This window comes from Poecilia reticulata, chromosome 14 (genome assembly GCF_904066995.2).
Source record: "Poecilia reticulata chromosome 14, P_reticulata-male-v2, whole genome shotgun sequence".
Taxonomy (NCBI): Eukaryota; Metazoa; Chordata; class Actinopteri; order Cyprinodontiformes; family Poeciliidae; genus Poecilia; species Poecilia reticulata.
Window position 1 is genome coordinate 6,418,482 of NC_088843.1, and position 21,039 is coordinate 6,439,520.

At 40.0% G+C, this 21,039-nt stretch overlaps 1 protein-coding gene across 2 annotated transcripts; it reads right to left on the reverse strand.

Annotated features, from left to right (window-relative positions):
* Positions 1–9: 9 nt before the first annotated feature.
* On the reverse strand, positions 10–20,135 carry sertm1 (serine rich and transmembrane domain containing 1). Of its 2 annotated transcripts, none has more exons than XM_081615971.1 (2): positions 19,784–20,135; positions 10–783 (listed from the first exon to the last, which is right to left on the reverse strand). In XM_081615971.1, the coding sequence occupies exon 2, from the start codon at positions 780–782 to the stop codon at positions 438–440; it is 345 nt and encodes a 114-aa protein (XP_081472097.1). In that variant the 5' UTR covers position 783; positions 19,784–20,135; the 3' UTR covers positions 10–437. The 2 variants fall into 2 exon arrangements, with proteins under 2 accessions (XP_081472097.1, XP_008425531.1); XM_008427309.3 differs by having other exon boundaries at positions 10–787; positions 19,784–20,122.
* Positions 20,136–21,039: the final 904 nt, after the last annotated feature.

The following is a 21,039-nucleotide window of genomic DNA, read 5'->3' on the forward strand; positions in this document are numbered from 1 at the left end:
GATGCACAATCCTGTTTACAAAGTTCAGATGTTTAATATTTTAGAATGCTGGGTTTGGCAGCGTAATCTACAGATATCATCAGGATATGATTTACAAAGCTTCTAAAGACAGAAAAAGTAAACACAAAAGGATAATAGTCTTTCACTTTGTGTTTTCCCTGCAATGGGAAAGTATTCACCAAGTTCGTTTTTTTGTTGTTCAAGTCAGGTTTAGCAGGATATGTTGACTTTCAACCCTTGTAACCTCTGTGGTAGCTATGCAGATTGCATATAGACTTCAGAGTCACTGAACCGCCAGGATTAAAATATGCATGCATGGGAGGATATTCCATCAGCTGGTCTTGTGGAGTTTCTCTTGTTGGTTTATTTGCATGCATCCTCAGCCTATAAAGAGAATACGGCGCATTTATACACGAGTCTGCTCGCTGCGAGCTTGCTCAGGTAGAGAGCACAGAGATGGTGGACCTCTGAGAGGAGACGCTGCAGATCTCCATGTTGGTGAAGGAGCTCCCTCCCTCGCTGCTGCAGTCGGGGACCGAGGAAGACGATGAGATGATGTTCTTCAGCCTGTGGAGGGAGATGATGAGCAGCGTCAGCAGGAACACCAGCAGCCCGAGGAAGAGCCACACGTAGACGTAGACGTTGCCCTGGCGACCTCCTGGGGACGAGGCAGCCGCCGACGTGGAGGCAGACGTCGGGGAGAAACGGAGTAAAGTCCCATTGTCTATCGGGGTGACTCCGGTCTTGTTGTTGTCCACCAGCAGGACGTCCATTCCCGACATTCTGGCTGACATTTTGACATGGAGGGAAAAAAAGAGAGATGATGTTTTATTGCCAAGCAGCGGTAACTCAAAAGAGTCCAGCATTAATTATTTAAATGACCTCGAGGCTTTCTTTCTCACAATGTCTGATATTGCTGACAAAAGAGCTTTCACTAATATTCTTGTCTAACTTCCAATTAATCTTTACTTGTATGAAATCCATACCCAGGTTTCTCCTTCACTTCAGAATTTACACAACACAAAACTTGGTAAAAAATGTTTTCCTTCAAGCCTGTGTTAACATGAGATGAAATTCAGGAAAACTGAGGAACCTGAGTATCTGTGGATGGATGCAAAACATCTGACAATCCACAGCCCACTATGGAGAACTGTGGTAACGTCATGAGTTGGGGATGCTTTTCATAAGCAGGAAAAAGACGGCTGGTGAGATACAATATGAATATACTGTGAAAGACTTGACACTAGCAGAGATTCACCTGGCAGGACAACAACCTAAACCCAACTGAAAATTTGGGTCACAGACACTTTCCACTCAGTTTGATACAGCTTGAGCTATTTTGCAAAAGAAGAAGGAGAAAATATTAGTGTCTTGATGTGCAAAGCTGTAAACTTTTCAGATTATCTGCAAAACCTTTAGAAAGTCATACATCCTTTTTCCATCTAATTGGAAATTATCCAGATCTATGGATTGTTTAATCACTTAAAATCTCATTAACATTCATAGAAATTTGTAATTGTCGTAGGTTGAAGTGTGAAAAAGTTATAAAAGGCATCATATTAAATTATTGCTGATGAAAAACACATTTCATGCAGAAACTTATTAAAATTAATACAATTTCCGCATTTTTATTTCATGTTGTGAAACAGAAAAAAATAAAACGTCTATGCTTAGTGTAAAACTACGTATTTTAAAAAGAACATGGTTAAAGATCAAAAACACAAAACTCCTGTCTACAAGTAGTACAAACTAAAATCTCACAATATGATACATGATATTCTGCTCACGATACGATATATATTGCAATATTCGGAAAACGATGCAATTCAATACACTTGCGATTTTCTGAAAGATTTTAGAGGGACAGAGTGATTTTGGTGACATTTTGTGACTGTTATAGAGTTGGATTGAATTAATTTAACTGAAAACTGATTAAAAGCACCAACTACACAATACCTGGCTCTGGTTTGACATGGACACAGACTTAAAGTCGACAGCTGGACAAAATGAATCAAAGAAGTGGTGAGAAAACATGTTTCTTTTAATTGAAACAGTACAAACTGTAGCTTTCATGCATTTGTAAAGTAAATAAAGTACACCAAGTACCTGCTCTGAATAGTTTGATACCTTTTTAACCTTCACACTTAACATCTGAAGGAATCACTCTAAGCCTGATATCCGAATCACTCTCCCGGCAAAGCAAGCAGTGAGTGAGCTAGATGACAGTTGGATGTTATGATACTTAGGAAAGAATTTTTTTTAGGAAAGAAAATATCGATATATATTGCAAAATCGATATTATGACACAGCCCTAATATACACCTACTTCAGTGAAGAACCATTCTTCCCCCACTATTTTAATGAACAGCAGGGGGAGTGCTTGTAACATTGAAAGCCTGTCAGACCTCTTGCCTCCAGCAGTGTCTCCTCATAAATGAAGGCATTATCTGATGAAATTAAACCCTCATAATCAGCTTTCACAATGACAACCGAGCGGCAACCTTCCTCCTCTGTGTATTAATACTGTTCGTAATGTTCCATCACAAATCACTGCTCGGAACCGAGCGAGGACCAAGGAGACGTCTGTTAGAGGAGAGAGAGAGAGAGGCTGATTTGTATTTGGTTCACGGCGCTCTTGTGTCTTGACTTGATCTATGACAGGGAGGAGAGAGACACTTCAAAGGGAGGAATAAATGACCATGACAAGAATGAAAGCAAAAGGTCAGCACACGCGTTTCATCTTGCACTGGTGTGTGCGTTCACTTTGCTCTTATCTGTCAGCTAAGTTCGACCCCCCCCCCTTTATTTTCCTCTCTCTCTCCATTTCATTATTCATTTTCAGCATTGGCCCATATAGCCTCCATTCCTGGCCACTTGCATGATATTCAGCGGAGAGTGGTGAAATATATTTTTGCTCTCCACAAGCCGTTTGAACTGCATTAACTGTGTGTGTGGGCCCCCATTAACGGAGAATTTTCAATATTTATGTGCAGAAGGGAAAGGTAGCAAATAGAAAAAAAACACACACTATTAAACACTAAATGCATTTTAGAAAGGTTTCCAATTTCTGATGGCTAGAGTTGTTACCAATTGTTTTTATAAATATTGATGCTCTGAGTTGGGAGAATGACACTGGAAAATGTATAATCAGACTTTTAAATTTGTGCCTAAATCCGAAACTAGATTAAGTTCTGGATTAACATGCAAGACACAAATCTGGTTGTTTACTAGAAGCATTAGCAATCAGCATCATTAATTGCAGGTGGGTGTTAATTACCTTTGGACTGCTAAAAGCTGAGTACACACGCACCAACATGTTACACGCTCTCTATTTAGTTTGAGGAATATATATTCAAATCATGTTGATTACATTAGTATTGCAAAGTGACTTTCACTACTTTGGTCATAAGAGTTGGTGTGAGCTTGAGCTTCTCAACACGCATAATACAAGACCTGATAACCTTTAAAAAGGTTATTTTTGGAACATGTTATCATGTTAATGACTCTGCACAAATAAATCCTGAATTTCTCAGACACATTTCCATTTACGACATACATAGAGTTCCCAACTGGTCTTTTGAAATGAGCCTATTAGTCAGTCTGGAGTCCAAATACCCATTTAACCAATAACATTTCTTTAAAGACTTTTTCTAAAATGCATTAATAACACATATTACATTGTGATACCTGTATTTCATAAAATTCTCTAATGTTCTATGAGAAAAAACAGAAGGATTTCTACAAAAATGGTACAGTGCCAACAATTCTGAGGAATTTAAGCAATGAGATAGACGACAATGTAAAAACTACTTCCAATATTAGCAACCTGGAATATTAGGTTAAGTCAATATTGCTATACTGCAGTACGATACTGCATGTGAAGGTCATGTTCACATGCATAAGTGCCAGCGGTTGTCATTGTTGAATTAGCTTAACTAGGTAACCTGGAGAGAACTTTGTAACTAAAACAAGTTCACCCCAGGCTCACAAAATCCTTCTATTCGTTGGAATTGTTACCAAGAGACTGGAATCTTTAGTTCGTCAAAATGTAAAATCATCAGAAAGCCGAGGAGACAAACCCTACCTGGCAAATAAAACCAACAGGCAGAGGAAGTTTGAGTGAGAGAAGCAGGATACAATCAGAAGGCAAGAGATAATTTGGTAGAGTTGTCAACAGAAGACCCAGATAAACAAAGGAGCTCACACTTTACAGTCACTAGGTGTTTGCTCTCACAAAGCTCTGCCTATTTACCCAAAGCTCCTCCTCTAAGCAGGTCTTAAACATTTTCATTAACATTAAAAATATGCAATATTATTATAATGGGACTCAGTTAAATCTATTTTACTGAAATTGTTAGTTTTTAAGTGGAAAAAGTACATTTTAAATGTGAATAAATGTTCTCAAATTATATACACATTTGCTTTTCTAAATTGTGCTGTAGGGCATTATGTGACTACAGTGAAATTAACATTTATTTTAAGCAAGATTACAAAGAAGCAAACATTGATTTAATGTAGAGATGTATTTCTCGTTGAAAACAAGACACCATGTTTACATATGTGTATGTTTTGTGATGAGTGGATCCACCTGAAACAACCAACCAAACGAGACAGTAGTTAAAATAAAACCCTTTGTTTTAGACAGAAGGTGAAAAGATGGGCAAGAACGAATCCACACAAAAATACCCAACTACCAGCTCTGTTATATTATCATTGGCCCTTTTAAGCTAAATTTTGCACAGTCATATCATCTATTATTGTCGCTCCCCCGAGTTTGACAATTTCAGCAAATGGATTATGAAGCCTTTTGAATACACTTATAGGAGATTATGGAACGGTTCTGTGAGCATCACCAGCTTCATGTGGAAAAAAACTTGCAGAAAGTTTAAGTGAACCTCCCTGTCCCCAAACTGCGTTATTTCAGGCTTTTTTTCAGTTCCTTTCATCTATTTCTCTCTGGGTCGTGTATTTGACAAGAACTCTACTCTCTTTAATTTAAAGCCCAAAGTAGCTTCGGGCAGGCACAGCATAATGAGGATGGATGAGTTGGGTTGCCTTGTTTCTTTTTTCGACTGGGCGCTCTTTTGTCCATACTGTTGTTTTCTTTATCAAATGCTCCCCATTATCAAACTGGGCCAATCATTTGTTTGCATAGTTTGTTTCTCATGATTTACAGCCAGAATGTGGCATTTTGTTCATAGATTTCTCCATCTACTTTTGAAGTATACCCTATATTTTCTTTATCAAAGCGTCTCCTTTGATGCCTTTCCGAGGTCTCAACCTTTGCCCTCACCTTCTTTCCACACCCCTCTTCGCTGCTCTGCATACACTGAGGTCCTACATGATGCGTTGTTGTCAAATCAGTGACAAAGCTTGTTTATTGTGCGCTGAAGTGGCTGATAATTGTGCCTAATGATGCTTTTTGTATCCAGGCAACGACGTACGCACGGTTCTTTTTCAAGCTAATCTACTTTAAGAGGGCAAGCCGTACAGCCCCAGAGAGGCTGAAGAGGTTAGACGTGCATTCACACGCCTGCCTACGCACCGTAAATACCGCTGGTTTTAATTTCCCAAGGAAAAGCAGGAACTGCAAGGTAGGGTACATGAGGACACTGACGGAAAAGTTGAATCATTTTTAGATTTTTTTTTTTCCTCTCTACTGTGTATCGCCTTCAAATCTATAAATCAAATCTGTGACATAACCTGCTCTCTACCCCCGAATTTCAAGGAAGGAGTGAGTGCTTGAGTGAAGATGGGAGTTAAATTACTCCTTGAAGAGGAACCTTGCATCAGACAGAAGATCAGTGTTTCGCTGCAGTCTGCAAGACTCAGTTGTTATTCTGTCTTCTGGGTAACTGCTGTCTTCTTTTTCTTAAAGGTGTATGACCCTCAGAGAGCGATCTGGCTGTCATTTGTCTCCCTTCTGTTTCAGCTACAATAAAAGAAACTAAACAATGCTGTTTCCCAAGTAGAAATGCACCAATGAGATTAGAGACAAAATTCTAATATGTGCAATTTAGTAACATTTTGATCGTCTCACAAAAAGCTTTAAGAGTTGGAATTTACAGCATTTAATGTGTTTTTAGTCAAACTGCTGCAATGAGAGATCATTGATTGTTTTACATAAGTATCAAAAGCAATGACACTCTCTTTCCGTGAGACCCATTCCTGTAATCAGTATTTTATTCACTTTGATTTTGAATTTGCACTTTAAGCTATCATTAGCATTTAATATTAGCAGCTGGCACAATTGTCCCAGATAGCATTCCTTAAATGTTTTTCAGCAAGTACCCCTAAATATTTTAAGTAGTCTTTGTGCCACGCAGAGGTTTTAAAGCAGTAGTGTTTGAAAAATATTTTTCTCCACTCTGACTAAAGAACCATTTGTAAATGTAATTTTTAAAAGATGGTATTTCTACGACCTCAGTTGGCAAAATTAACAGAAAGCCACCATTTGAAGTCGCAATTCAAACTACGAATGTCAAAGATTTCTTACCAACCCTCAACTCTAAAATCCATTATGGCTGCCTTAATAAAACTTAAATAAAACATAAAACTTAATGACAGCTGCTTTAAAAGCTAAAAGCATATGAGCCACCTAGACTGTTTGTATTTCTTTAAATCTTTAACTCACACAGGTTCATGCAGCTAATTTTAGTGATCGTGGTGTTACATTGGCTAAAAGTATAACATGCAGAAGTAAACAATGTTATTAGCTTGTATTGCTATTAGTAGTTAGCCTGATTACTGAGCACAACAATTAGCAAGTCTACCAAGAACACTGTCAAGTTGGGTTTGATGTATTCTTTTACATCTAAGTTCCAGCATAGACTGGTGTTAGTTTACACCAGTGGTTCCCAAACTTTTTCTCCTGGAAACATGTTCTGCCCCCCCCCCATGGCTTACAAATAGCTGTCTGGTTGAACGACGTGTGTGGGGTAGGTGATTGGAGGGGTGGGGGGGTGATGGAAATGACTTGTTTGGGGGCAAAACTGAGCGCATACAGCGTTCATGTTTTGTTTTGCTATTTTTTTCATCCAGAAGGCTTCCCGCGCCCCCCTGCAGTGGCACGGTGCCCCACAGTTTAGGAACCTCTGGTTTACATTATGATTACATTGTGTACAAAGTAGATTTTAACCTTTTAAGTAAAAGGTTAAAAATATATAGCATAAAGATATTGCTTTTGTTTCAAAAAGCTTGTGTAGCGTATTCAAAACAGGACCATCTTTTTAGAAAGAACATATGCCAGCCCTTTCCACACCATGACTGATCATTTTCACAAAACAACCAAATTTGTCTCCTTTGAGGCAAATTTCTCACATGAGAATAGTGCAGTAACTGCCTTTGAAACAGCTGATCTAGTGGGAAAAGGGCAATAAAAGTTTCTCTGTAAAATTAGAGAAAACAGTGGTCATTTCAACAGTTTCTCTTAGATATCTCATTAAAATAAGTGTAAAACAGCCAACAACATCTATCTCTGTGTTAAAGCCTGAATGAACAGTTGATAAGTTTCTGTGATGCAGTTTCCTCTTAAGAAGCTTTTTAAAACTATTCTTGTTGCCAGCAAGACCTGGTTCATTTATTGGAAAAAAAAATCCCCAGCGGCCGATGACTGTTGAGGGGGATATCAAAATGAAAATCAGACAATTATCGTCACAAGCTGGTTTCTCACAGGGCATCATTACTGTAAACTAATGAAAACACTGCGTACAGCATCTCTGCCTCTTCAAATATCTCTATTTTCAGTCAATCCAGAGGCTTGTCATACTCTACCTACACGGCCCTGATTCTTAAAGAAGGAAATATGTGTGATTAGTTTGCAGCCTTTAAGCCGGTACTGGTATCACATCTAGTGCAAGCTGTGAAAGGGATCCGAGCTGCTCCCTGTTTTCATACTTAACCTTCAAAATGACCCACAGTCTGCAGCAGGGAAAGTTCAAGTCTTTTCCAAATAAACACAGAGAAACATTTAAATACATTGCAAGATTTGCTTTTGTATAGCTGTCAAGTTTTCCCAGGTCACAAAACCTCCACAGCTTCTGCCCAAACTTGAAAAGGCTTGCTCCCATCAAAGAGACGCCGGAACAACTCATCTCAGTGACATGTTTTTTTATTTCTCTTCTCTTTTGTCTTTAGATCACATACAGGACCACCATGATTTTATATTAAGTGGTCACAGTAGACAGAGTCACCAAGCAGGTTGAAAACCTACAAACAAATGACAAAATTAATTACAAATTCCAATCTACTTTTTTAAGTTGATGAACAAACAAACTTTCCTCAACACGTTCGATTAATTCTTCTGAAAGCAAGTTCAATGATTTAATATACAACTCATACCAGTGGTGTCTCCGCAGGAGCTTGAAGCTGAGTTCTTTGTTTGAAGGGTACATACTGAACACAGGTGTGCCCGGTTACTTTATAAGCTCCTGAAGGCCTGAATGAGAGAGATGGGTGCGCTTGATTTTCTGTGAGGCGTGTGCCAGTTGGGTGGAGATGGTAATGCACTCAAATACATCAATCGCTGTTTTAACTTAACACCTCCCACTTGAGCTCCTGGTTTTGAACCCAAGGAGGTCACACCTCTTTCTCTTCACCAGGTCCTGTCCCTGCAGGGTTTTCTTGTTCTTCTACAGGCAACAATACAACAATGCGCCTGACATCTCTATGAAGTATCGTCGAGGGAATCTTCATTTGAAGTTTTCTTCTCATCCTCCTTGTTTGTCCTCCTGCTTTCACAAGTGGTACAGGGTAACTTGGATAAGTTCGTACATGCACATCTCTTACAGTCCCCGTTCCATCACTGTTTACACTGATCACTCTGCCAAGTTTATATTGACTTCTCAGAGCATTTTGGTCTGCAAGCCAAATGATGTCTCCGACAGCGACATTTCGCTTCTTTGAATGCCATTTGCTTCTGACAAACAAATTTGGTCCAGCTAGTTGACTCCATTTTTTCCAGAATCTGTCCACTTCTGTTTGGATGAACATTAATCTCTTCAGTGGATAACTTTTAAAGTCAAATCCACAGTTATCACTTTTTGGACTAGCTCTTCCAAGCAGCAGAGAGTTTGGTGTGATGTAGCTTATGCAGTCTTCTCTACTTTGAGTTCTTGCATCTATTGGCCTTTCATTAGCTAGATTAGCTGCCATATACAGGAATGTTTGAAATTCACCCCATGTGAAAACTCCATCTGATCCTAGATTATGCAATGCTTGCTTGACTATCTTCACAGCTGCTTCTGCTGCCCCATTCCTATGGGGGGAGTCTGCGGGATGCATTTTCCAGCTCCACTCAGTTCCATGTTTTAAAGCTTCCTGTTGAATTTTCTCTTTGTTTAGTTGATCCAAAAACAGATAAAGATCAGCCAGGACAGGTTTGGCTCCAATAAAGTTTCTTCCACCATCTGACCATAATTTCCTGGGATGTCCTCTTAAGGCTGTAAATCTTTGGTATGCTAACAAGAATCCTTCACTCGACTGATCACTCACAAGATCTGTGTGAATAGCTCTAGATGACATGCAACAGAAGATGATACCCCACACTTTCAGTTTAACTCTTTTCCGGGTCTCATCCCTCACTTCATAGGGACCAAATAGATCAATGGTAGTAAACTCAAATGGTCTGGCAGGCTGTGTTCGTTCTGGTGGAAGATCACCCATTATCTGCTCACATCTTTTTGCTCTGTTTTTCCTACATGTTACACAATTATCCACAACTTTCTGGGCCAATCTTCTGCCTCTCACCACCCATGCTTTTTTTCTCATCTGGAGTAATGTTCCAGCAATGTCTTCGTGATTTACTTCATGAGCTTCAAGAGCAACCAATGTGGATACCCATGAGTCAAAGGGCAAAATGGGGACAACTTTTTTGTCTTCATTAAAGGATTGAATACGACCCCCACAAACCTGAAGTCCAGAATCTTGTTCTTTAAACACAACTAATCTGTTTAAAGTTGTGTCATGGAACGAAGTACTCTCTTGAGCAGCCAGGAAAACATCTTTCATTGCATTCTCACACTCTTTAACACTAAGCCTGGGATGGATGGTTGGCTGTTTGACATCTGTTGAAATTTTTACTTTCACTTTTTTGCCACTTTGCTGGCTTTCCAAAGTGAGTTTCCAGTTTCCAATAGCTCTTCTCACCCATGCAATAACTCTGACTAGTTTAGAAAGACTACTGTATCTTCTCTCTTGAATTAGTTGCTTGGCAATGAATGTAAGAGGAGAGATTTTGAGCTGACCACCCCTTTCTTTACACTCTGCAGCTTCTAAAGGATTCTTTGTCACACCTTCACACATTTTTTCTTTAATTTGCTTAGACTGTGCTCTGGTCGTCACTGCTGAGAAAGTTTTTCTTTGGAGCTTTGCAACACTTTCCTTTGCACATATAGCAATGTCTTTGGCTGATCTCATCGGCCATTGATCAATAGGTTGCAACAGGAACTTTGGTCCATTTTGCCACTGTGAGTCCTCTTGGAGGTGCTCAGGACATGTTCCTCTTGATGTAATGTCTGCGACATTGAGATCACCTGGGATCCACCACCAATCTGCAACTGGCCCAGCTTTCTGTATTTCACCGACTCTGTTGGCAAAGAAAGTTTGGTACCCATAGCTGTTGCGCTGAATGGCTCCTAGCACAGTTTGGCTATCCAGAAAATGGAACCAGCCTCCAATCTCCATTCTGCTGTGTTTTTCAACATACTTTCTCAGACGAGCTGCAAACACTGCACCACAAATCTCTGCCTTTACAGGTTCTCCCTTCTGGTCAAGTGGAGTGAGTTTTGCTTTGGATTCTACAAGTCTCACTTGGATCCCTTGCTCTGTTTCCCATCTGAAGTATAGAATTGCACCATAACTTTTGTCACTCCCATCAGAAAAAGTTATCCCTAGGGGCTTTCCAATCCAACTGATTGGTGTTAAACTCCTGTGAAATTTAATCTGGCCCAGGCGCACATACTCCTGGAACAATTCAATGGCTTCATTTCTAAGCTCATCAGAAAGTGCTTGATCCCACGTGTCACCTGCTTTGCCTGCAGTTCTGGTTTCTTGGAAAGCCTTTCTAACAAGAATGGCTCCTTTCTGTTTGGTGGGTGTGACTAGGCCAATGGGATCAAAAAGGCTAGCTACTTGGCTAAGGAGTTCTCTCCTAGTGAGAGGATTTGGAGTATTTGCTCTCACTTCTCCTTCCTCTAGGTTTTGTCCCACCTTCATTTTTTTCCTTCTTTTTGAGAAGTTGATTGATGTCATCACATACAATTTATCCTCTTCTACCAGATATCCCACTCCCAAAGCCTTATTATCATCCTCTTTCATCTGATTGGGGAGTGTAAGGATTTTGTCTCTGCTAGGTAAGGACACTTTTTGCCTCCCACTTTGACCTGATAGGACCCATGGTTTCAAAAAGAATCCCCCAACTTTTAAGACCTCTTCCACATTCTCAATGTGTTTGTGCAAAAGTTCTGGGTCATTGTCAGATGTTAAGATGTCATCAACATAACAGTCTTCTTCCAGGATCCTCCGCTCCTCTTTACAGCTGTCAAACATGGGCAGTTTTGCAGTCTCTCGCATTGCTACTTGGGCAATACATCCTGCGGGACGATCCCCAATGTTAACTCTGGTAATGGCAAACTCACCAATCTCCTCCTCTGAGCTGTCTCTCCAGAGGAACCTGTGTAGATGTCTCTCCAAGTCCTCTAGCCACACAGAGTTATACATCTTTTTGATGTCTCCCAAGGCAGCATGCAGACCCCTTCTGAACCTGAGTAGAACAGCACGAATAGGATTTAAAACATCAGGACCTTTCAGCAGAATATCATTCATACTTAGACCTTCAAATCTTTGACTGCTGTTCCATACTAAACGCACAGGAGTGGTTACAGAATGAGGATTTGGTGCCACCTGGTGGTTTACATACCATACTGGTCCTTTCCAGCCATTCAAAGTTTCTTCTGTTAGCTTTATTGCTGCTTTTCTTTGCACCATTTCATGCACCTGGTTTCCATAGACAGTTTTCCATTCAGGCTCTTTATTTAATCGTCTTTCTGTTTTTAAGAAAGTTGACTCAACACTTTTCCTGTTGTTGGGAAGACTAGTGGGTTCTACAATCCACGGATACTTTGCGTCCCAGTGGGGAGTATCACTGTGAGCATCCCCTTGCACATAAGTTAGACCTTGTTTAATTATTTCAAGTTCTTTCTCCTCCATTAATGTCATCTCTTTTCCACCTGGTTGACATGTCCCACAGCGACATCCACCACACTTTGGTTCACAAGCGGCCCCTATGCTCTCCCATTTCCACCAATCAATAAACTCTTTATTGGCAGTTGTATTTTTGCTTTCTGCTTTAACTTCTTTGAGATTGCAGATTTCTTCATACTTTACAGCAGCAGTGCGCATGGAACGAGCAAAGTGTGTTTCTGAACTGTGTGCTGCCACGTCGACGACTTCACAAAGATCTGGATGAGCTCCTCCCACGGTTATGCCGAGTGGACTGTTCCACAGGACCAGGTCTCCAACAACCTTGACTCTTTGAGGGGCCAGTCTGCCTTCTCTGTGGCTGATTAGTAGCTCAATGGTATCTGGTCTTTTGAGGTCCTCCAGGTCAACATCTGGGAAGAACTTTTGTAGCTGCAGTGGTTGAATGACTTTATGCACTTTAGCAATCTCACTGAGTCCATAACAAATGAGTTGGTGAGCTTTCACTGTCCCTTTGGGGCTTTTAACTCTCACTTTTAACAGGTATCTTCTTGTTCTAACTTTGACTGACATTCCCCCAACACCATGAACAACTAATGTTATATTCTCACCTTCTAGGTTCAATTTTTGAGCTGCTTGGTGAGTAATGTAATTAGTATCAGAAGCCAGGTCAATCAAAGTGCCAATTTTCTGGCCTGCATTTGCAGTAACTTCCAACAGCATTAGGATAACAGGTTGCTCTTTTAGTCCATATGACTCCATAAGACCAGGGACTTCACCCTTTATGTTGCTTGTTGATGCAGTCACATTTGAAAAGGCTTTTCTGCATTCCTCTGCTAGCTCTGGTGAAAGTTCAGCTATGAATTTCTCCTGTTCTTCTGTCAGTCTATTTTTCCATTTTGGCTTATCACCCCCAGCCTTTGTAAGTTCACCCTTTGGGCAAAGGAGGAAATGGTGATCTGAAAAGCTCCCTTTCTTACAATCTTTGTTCCTACAAAGGTAAGTGTTTATACATCCAGCATCCTCTTCATGCTTTCTCAAACACCTTTTGCATGTTTTCAATGTCTTCACAATATTGAGCTTTTCAGCTACATTCATTGCTTTGAACTGTTTACAGAAGAATATCTTATCTCCATGTCTTGTGTCTCCACAAACAATACAGGCATGATTGGTTCTTGCGACTCGAGTAAAAGCATGTCGCCTCTCAAACTTCTTTTCAACTTTTTCACTCACTCCAAGTTGCTCTAGTTTTTCTAGAACTTCCTCCTGTGTCTTCAGAAATCTAAGAAGACTATCAAAATGATTAACTGGAGTTACTGCATTAGCAGGGTTAACCATAAAAACTAGCCAGTCTCTCTTTATAACATCAGGAAGTTTGCTCTCTAGAGATTTAATAACCAGAGGGTTTTTCATGGCTCCAATGTTTCCTAGCTCTGTTAAATCAACTAGAGCCTTTTCAATTTTTTGTATAAGATCTATCACCTTCCTTGGCTGGTTTGCTTTAAGGGGTGGGATCTTCTCAAGCTCTTCAATGATTTCTAAAGCAATACTTGACTTATCGCCATACCTATTTTCCATGACTCGGAACATATCCGCCGCAGTATCATACGCAGACAGGTGTAATTCATGACAGATCCTTTCATCTACACTATCCAATAACTGGAACTTTCACTTCAATTGAGCCACTTGGTTCTCCCTGCTTCTGCAGGCTTTCCCAGTCTTTCCTCCATCTGTGAAAGTTTCTTTTACAGCCATGAAATTTTGGTAGACAAATAGGTCTGATCTTTACAATGGGTGCAGATTGAGCTAGTAGAGGTAAAGATGCAAGATCTCCCTGAGCTGCATCTGATTTTCTCTTCTCCTCTGAAATTGTTTGTGCTATAGCAAACTGTGATTTTCTTGTTTGAAGTTTATTTTTCATCAATTTAATTTGTTTTATTCTGTCCTCTATACTGCCCCTTTCTTTTACTGGAATCCATATTTCCCAGGTCACAAAACCTTTAACAGATTCCTGGATCATATTCTCTACAAAGGACAGCTGCACTTCATATGCAGTTTTATTCACAGTCAAGACCTCTATGTCAGAAGCAACATTGCAAGCCTTTTCTGCCTCCTGGATTGCAGTATAGAGCCCATCTTGACCATATTTTTCCCACAAATTAGACTGAACTATTTGTTTGACTTCATCAAATTTTGATTCACAGTCATTAATAGTCTTTTCAAAATCAGCTTCTTGCTGTTTATCAAGCTCACCAGCTTCATCTTCCAGCTCTGCTAATAGTCCAGCTTTGTAATCATCATTTGAATCACTTACATGTCTGGCATCAGAGCTTAGCTTTTTGAACTCCTCTCGCAGTTCCATCTCTGTCATGTTGGCAGCTTTTCTGCTTAGGAAGTTTGCTTGCTTGGTGAAGGAAGATTTTGCCATGGTGCGATCCAGCTTCAATTGTTTCAGTGACTTTCCAAACATTTCTTCAGCCATTATGAATTGTACAGCTGCGACGACCTGATGTCCTCCTTGAGTTAATCCCTCGAAGCCCTCCTTAATCAGGATTTCCTGGTCATCTGGTCAGTTGGTTTCCGACTGGTTTCCAATTGGTTTCCAATTGGTTTTGCAGTGGTTTTCAACTGTCAAGTTTTCCCAGGTCACAAAACCTCCACAGCTTCTGCCCAAACTTGAAAAGGCTTGCTCCCATCAAAGAGACGCCGGAACAACTCATCTCAGTGACATGTTTTTTTATTTCTCTTCTCTTTTGTCTTTAGATCACATACAGGACCACCATGATTTTATATTAAGTGGTCACAGTAGACAGAGTCACCAAGCAGGTTGAAAACCTACAAACAAATGACAAAATTAATTACAAATTCCAATCTACTTTTTTAAGTTGATGAACAAACAAACTTTCCTCAACACGTTCGATTAATTCTTCTGAAAGCAAGTTCAATGATTTAATATACAACTCATACCAGTGGTGTCTCCGCAGGAGCTTGAAGCTGAGTTCTTTGTTTGAAGGGTACATACTGAACACAGGTGTGCCCGGTTACTTTATAAGCTCCTGAAGGCCTGAATGAGAGAGATGGGTGCGCTTGATTTTCTGTGAGGCGTGTGCCAGTTGGGTGGAGATGGTAATGCACTCAAATACATCAATCGCTGTTTTAACTTAACAATAGCCACTGTCTGCAAATTAATTGTCTTTAGTCGTTTGAGATTTGAGTGAAAATTTGCCGATTTGAATTACCAGCCTGTTTTAGAGTGTATGTGTGTATGTATGTTTCACAAACTTGTATATGATTTGAAATAATGTGTTCAAATATGCATGAGTTAATGCCATATTTCATCTGGCATTTACTCATACCAGATGAAATATTCCTCCAGCGTCAGATTTAGCAAGTAGCTGAAATATGGTCTTTCAATCGGGTCTCATAGGATGACAGTGATAAAAAAGCCTGTTAATTATATTTGATGAACATAATTTTGAGTGACCCTGAGCACCATTTTCAAAGCAAGGCATTTGAGTGGGAGGCTTCTTTTATTCTTGCAAAATATCAGTCTTTTATGAGCCAAAACAGAAAGAAAAAATAAGTCAGAAGGCTGGAAAATGAATAATCCATCTGCAGTTTGTATTGGATGTGGTCAGAGTTTTTGTTTCATTTCAGAATGTGGTTGAGGTTTCTGAACATAAACAGACAGGAAATGAAGCCATAAAGGAAGTTCAAGAAAAAATCAAATGCAAAAAAAAGAATTGACTTGGATAGAAGACTAACCAGTGTGTTTTCCTCCAGCAGCTCTCCCTTTGGTCTACAAATATAAACATAAATGCCTTTTAAAACCCCAAAGATTCTACATTGGAATGTTGCAGTAGGGTTATTTGGACACATAGTTGTAAAATTAGAAAGAAGAGGATCCATCTGTTTGCACTTGATGAACTGAGAAACTGGTGACTCAAGTTAGCAAATTTTCATCTCGACACTCAACGATCAAAAGGCTGAAAGCAAATCTTACAGCGTATTCAGATGTTTCTCTGTGTTTACTGGGAAAGGAATTCAACTTTCACTGCTTCAGACTGTGGGTCATTCTGAAGGTCAAGTATGCAAACGGGGAGTATCTCTGATCCCATACACAGCTTGCACTAGATATGATAGCGGTAATAGTGTCTGAATTACCTCCTCAGAGTGTCACCAGGTTCTGCAGATGCCTGGTAATGAGCTGTTTTTTGATTCAGATTTGCTGGAACAAAAGATGCATTTGAAAGTTGAAGGATATTAGCTTTAAAAGACCCATGATCTAGAGCGCGTGCAAGCAGAATTACAGTTTTTAGCTCTTTTCAAAATTACCTTGATCCCTTTTCGCTATGCGGCAGCAGAACTCATTTTAGGTTTGATAATGTTTTCAAAGCCTGAGAATTTTCTCTAAAAGAGCAACTTGAAAATAAAAAAACATGCCTCATGTTTAAGAGTCTGTTAACCTTTGTTAAATCTTTTTTCAGTTAAATTTGCAAAGCCATTTTCCGGGTCTTTCTTCACCCAGTGCTGAAGGTAAATGCCGACTCTCAAACAGATGAAGAGACGTCTAACAAGGAAAATATATTTTGACTCTGATCTCTGCTGCTCTTGCACTTCTCTTTCAGCGTCTTGAAAACCAGCGTGTCTTCAGTTTGTGAAGGCCTGCCTACAGGAGCAGAAGCGTGTGAAGCTGCTGCTGCTCTGTTGAAATAAATAAGTTGATTGAGCACCATCCCCTTAGATTAAACATCCCTGGGCTTCACGTTCTGTGACTTGAATTCCAATCCTTCCTAATCAAGTCATAAAAGAAAATCTATTCGCTTCACTAGAAAAGTTAAGCTTTTTTCGCATCATATTTTTAGTCAGTTCGGGTTGTCAGCTTTCTGATTTCCATTTTTTTTCTTGTTGCATTAAATTTCCCAGCCTGGAGCCCATCAGTACTCCTGCTTTTCATTCACAGAAAGGCCTTCTTTTGTCAGCTATTTTACTGCTGTCAAGTCCACAAAACTTGCTTGGCTACCTTTGAAAAATCTCTTCCAGGAGTTATGTAGATTTAAACTTTGGCATGTTTGGTCTCCCGCACGCCTGTATGTACAGTGAGCTCTGACGCTTAATGCTCAAACTTCTTTTTCATCTGCTCAGGCTCCTCAAACAGCCCCATCCTCTAGTGAAGTACATTCAGGCAAAACTCCTCTTGAGACTTCATGCCGCATAGCTTCCTCCGCTCCACTTTCTCAATCTGTCTTCTGTACACTTCTCATTTCTTCCCTCCATCTCTGTGTAATCTTCTTCAATGTCACTGCTTTATACATACGTGGCTTAAGTTAATATTCTAATATTCTTCCTGCAGGAATATCCTTAAAAAAAGGAGAATCATTTTTTTTCAGACTTTCCTGAACCTCGTCCACAAGATAAAATAAGAAATGCTGATGAGTTACCCTGCTCAATAATTTTAATTTCAGCAAGTTGTGTTTTGATTTTAAGATGACAGCATAAGTAGCTTGTAAAGGCTAGCACTAGCCACACCTTGACCAAAAAATTAGTAAAAAAAAATTCAACATAAACAGACTAAGAAACTTAATTTATCTTTACGTTATACCTCCATCACACTAATCCATTTATATACATTTCTCCTTATTTATTTTTTTAATTTGTCACTTAATGTTTTATTATTATTATTATCATTATTATTGGTAGTAGTAGTAGTAGTAGTAGTAGTAGTATTTCTCTCAGTTAAGTCAGAGGCAAATGGTCTGTCTGAGACTCCCTGATGTTTCTAATTAAACTTTTGCATATCTCCAACACAAAGTAGCCCTTGAGATTACTCTAATTGTAACAATCCATGCTTGCAGGGTTGACCAATATCTATTGAATTGCAAACATCCCAGAGGTGCCCATTCTGACTGTCTGATCAGGCCTGGTGTTAGATCTTTCACGCATGAATAATTCACGAGATCTAGATGTGGCCAAATGTCACAGCATTTGGGCCATTTCCTCTGTGTGTGTGCGAGTGTGTTCATACTTTCTCATGCTGTATTTCCACTGCACGGCTGAAAAATAAAAACACAAAAAGTGAGCCTAAGGCAGAAATACTGGGAAGGCTCCTAATCAGTGCATATGTTCACTACACCTATAATAAATGTAAAAACTTTCCCTCCCTTGCAGATTTGCAGCTCAAATGGCAGATTCATCTTAAAAAGCAGGAGATAAAAGTAGACTGAATTCCAACCATGTTAAGCATGCCATCTTCTGAGCCAGATCAACTGAAAACAGACCTCAGGCTCAACCTCATGAATCCCAAACAACTCCTGCCACCCCAAATACCACAGATAACCCACGCAGGGGTCAGAGATATGCAGGGATGATCAAAGTATAAAGAAAAATGACGCTTCAGTCGGCATCACACGCCTTAATGCATTTTCTTTTGTTAAATAACAATGACTTTCTCTCCAGTTTGGATTGCCAAAAAAGAACCAACAGGGCTCCTTGTTCAGAAGAACAGATGATTTTGGATGGGATCTACAGACAATAGTCTTGGCAGTTTATCCGTTGCTTTTTTTCCCCCTTTTTTAACATGTGAATGGCACAATCTCCCTGTAGCACACCTGAATGCACTCAGAGCCGCGGCAGGGGTCGAGCCCCTCTGTAAGCGGGGCTGTTATCTGATTCTCTCAGATATTCAGGGCATTAAAGTGCAGAGATTTCAAAAGGCGCAAATTGGGACGAAAGGAGCTGCTATATGCTTATGATAATCGGCAGCAAGGTAAAATGAGCCGAGACCCACGCAGACTGTCAGGTACTGGGATCTGTCTGAATAGCAAGCATTGGACTTTTGTTTTTTTTTTGGGTCAGTGACCAGTGTTGGTAATGAGCTGTATTGCTTTGATGTGTGTGTGTGTGTGTGCGTGCGTGTGTGTGTGTGTGTGTGTGTGTGGGTGTGTGTGTGTGTGTGTGTGCGTGTGCGCGCGTGTGGGTGTGTGTGTGTTTTGTATCATCCTCCTGTTGAAGCATACTTTTACACATTCTTCTCATGTGTAAGAATGTGATAATTACTCCTTATGCTTTGGAGTGTGACCACAACTTTAAGTTTGAGCAGCCCATTTACTTTCTGTTTATTATGGTGAGTCATGCAACGTTTTAAACACAAACAAAGCCTTGTTTTGTTCTCATTACTCTTAAAGGACACTTCCATTTCTTCCTCTCCCTCTGGGGATGCAATCGCTCCCCTCATCACCACTTTTTTCTCTCTTCCACTGCCCCATTAAACGCGTCTTCTTTTCCCCAAGTTGGTGGAAAGATGCATATATTAATATTTTCCCCCTCACTTACATTAACCTTGTTTACTGGATCCAGCAACTCGGGGAACCATATTAGGGTTCATCTTCCCTGGTTTTCTCCCTCATCTCATCCGACACCACAACTACAGCTACTCTTGTTTGGAAACCCCAGCGACCCCCTTTTGCATAATAAATTAGCCTCTTTCTTTGCTCATATTTCCTCTCACTAAACAGTTTGTAAACTTCACATTTAATACCTGGAATATTTCATGACACATGATAAAAAAAAGAGAAAAGTTACAGACCTTAATACGTGCAGTTTAGCTTCTCTTTGCTCACTTTGTGCAGAAATCCATCCTGTCTTCAGGCTTGCAGCAGAGTAAACTAGATCAGCCTCCCCACAGATTTCCCCTGTTTCTTCCCGTTTCCCTCTCTGTCATTCAGTGCAGACAGGCTCTACAGCTGGAGTGGACACTGACGAATGTGGGTCGTCTCTATGAATGGACACACACAAACAAATGGCCCTGTCTACCAGGGGCTGTAGTGAAGCTGATTTTCTCCTGGAGAAGTGCTGGAGAGAGAAGAAGAGGCGGTTTAGTGCTCATTCTACTCCCATCCCCTCTCCCTGTGACTCTCTTGTCTCCACCCTCCCCGCTCTCCTCTGCTTGCTCATCACCTTCAATAACGATCGCACCAACAGTGAAATGTTCCTCTGTGTTGTGTTTGTGCTCGTTTTCCCAAAGCAAAGACGGTGCCTTGCACGAGTATTCACTCCCCTTGACCTTTTTCCTATTTGTTGATGTCACAGCTACAAACTTCTATACACTTTGTCAAGTTCTGCGGCTAAGATGGACGATTTACTATCCAAATATGATATGAACGTTAAGTTGAAGGAAAGTGACACAGAATTTTCTACATTTTTGACCAAAAAAATCAGAGATGTGTATCACGCATTCTCTGTTTTTACAGTATTTTGGTGTTTGTGTCTACCAGATTTACAGATCTGTAAACTGTAGTTTTTTTTCCCGTTCATCTTTGCAAAATAGCTAAAGCTTAGTCTGGTTGGATGCAGAGCTTTAGTGAACATCCATTTTCAAAATTTGCCACAGATTTTCAGTAGAATTTAGATCTGGGCTCTTGGTGAACCATTCTAACTCATGAATGTACATTGATTGAAACCAAGTCATCAAAAATGTGTATTCTCCTTAAAGAATGACCCTAGTTTTTAGTCTTCTGAAGCCTTTAATAGGTTTTCATCTGGGTTTGACCTCTATTAACTCCGTTCATCTCCCCACAAACTCTGAGCAGCTTCTCTATTGTTTTGTAAAAACACTTTGTTTCACAGTAAGAATGCTATGTTCAATTGAAGTGCTATATTTTAGACTCGTCTGACCAGATCACCTTCTTTCATACGCTGCCCCCTCATGATTCAGGGCAAACTGTTGAACGTATACCTTACGGCTTTCTTTCAGTGATAGTCTTCTTTCCCCCACTCTGCTGCAGAGATCAGCTTTATGGTTTGCAAAACTAACAGCAGTCCTGAAAAAGGATTCTCCCATCT

Coding starts and splice junctions, on each gene's coding strand:
- sertm1 (XM_081615971.1), bottom strand. CDS start 782: ATGTCGGGAATGGACGTCCTGCTGGTGGACAACAACAAGACCGGAGTC.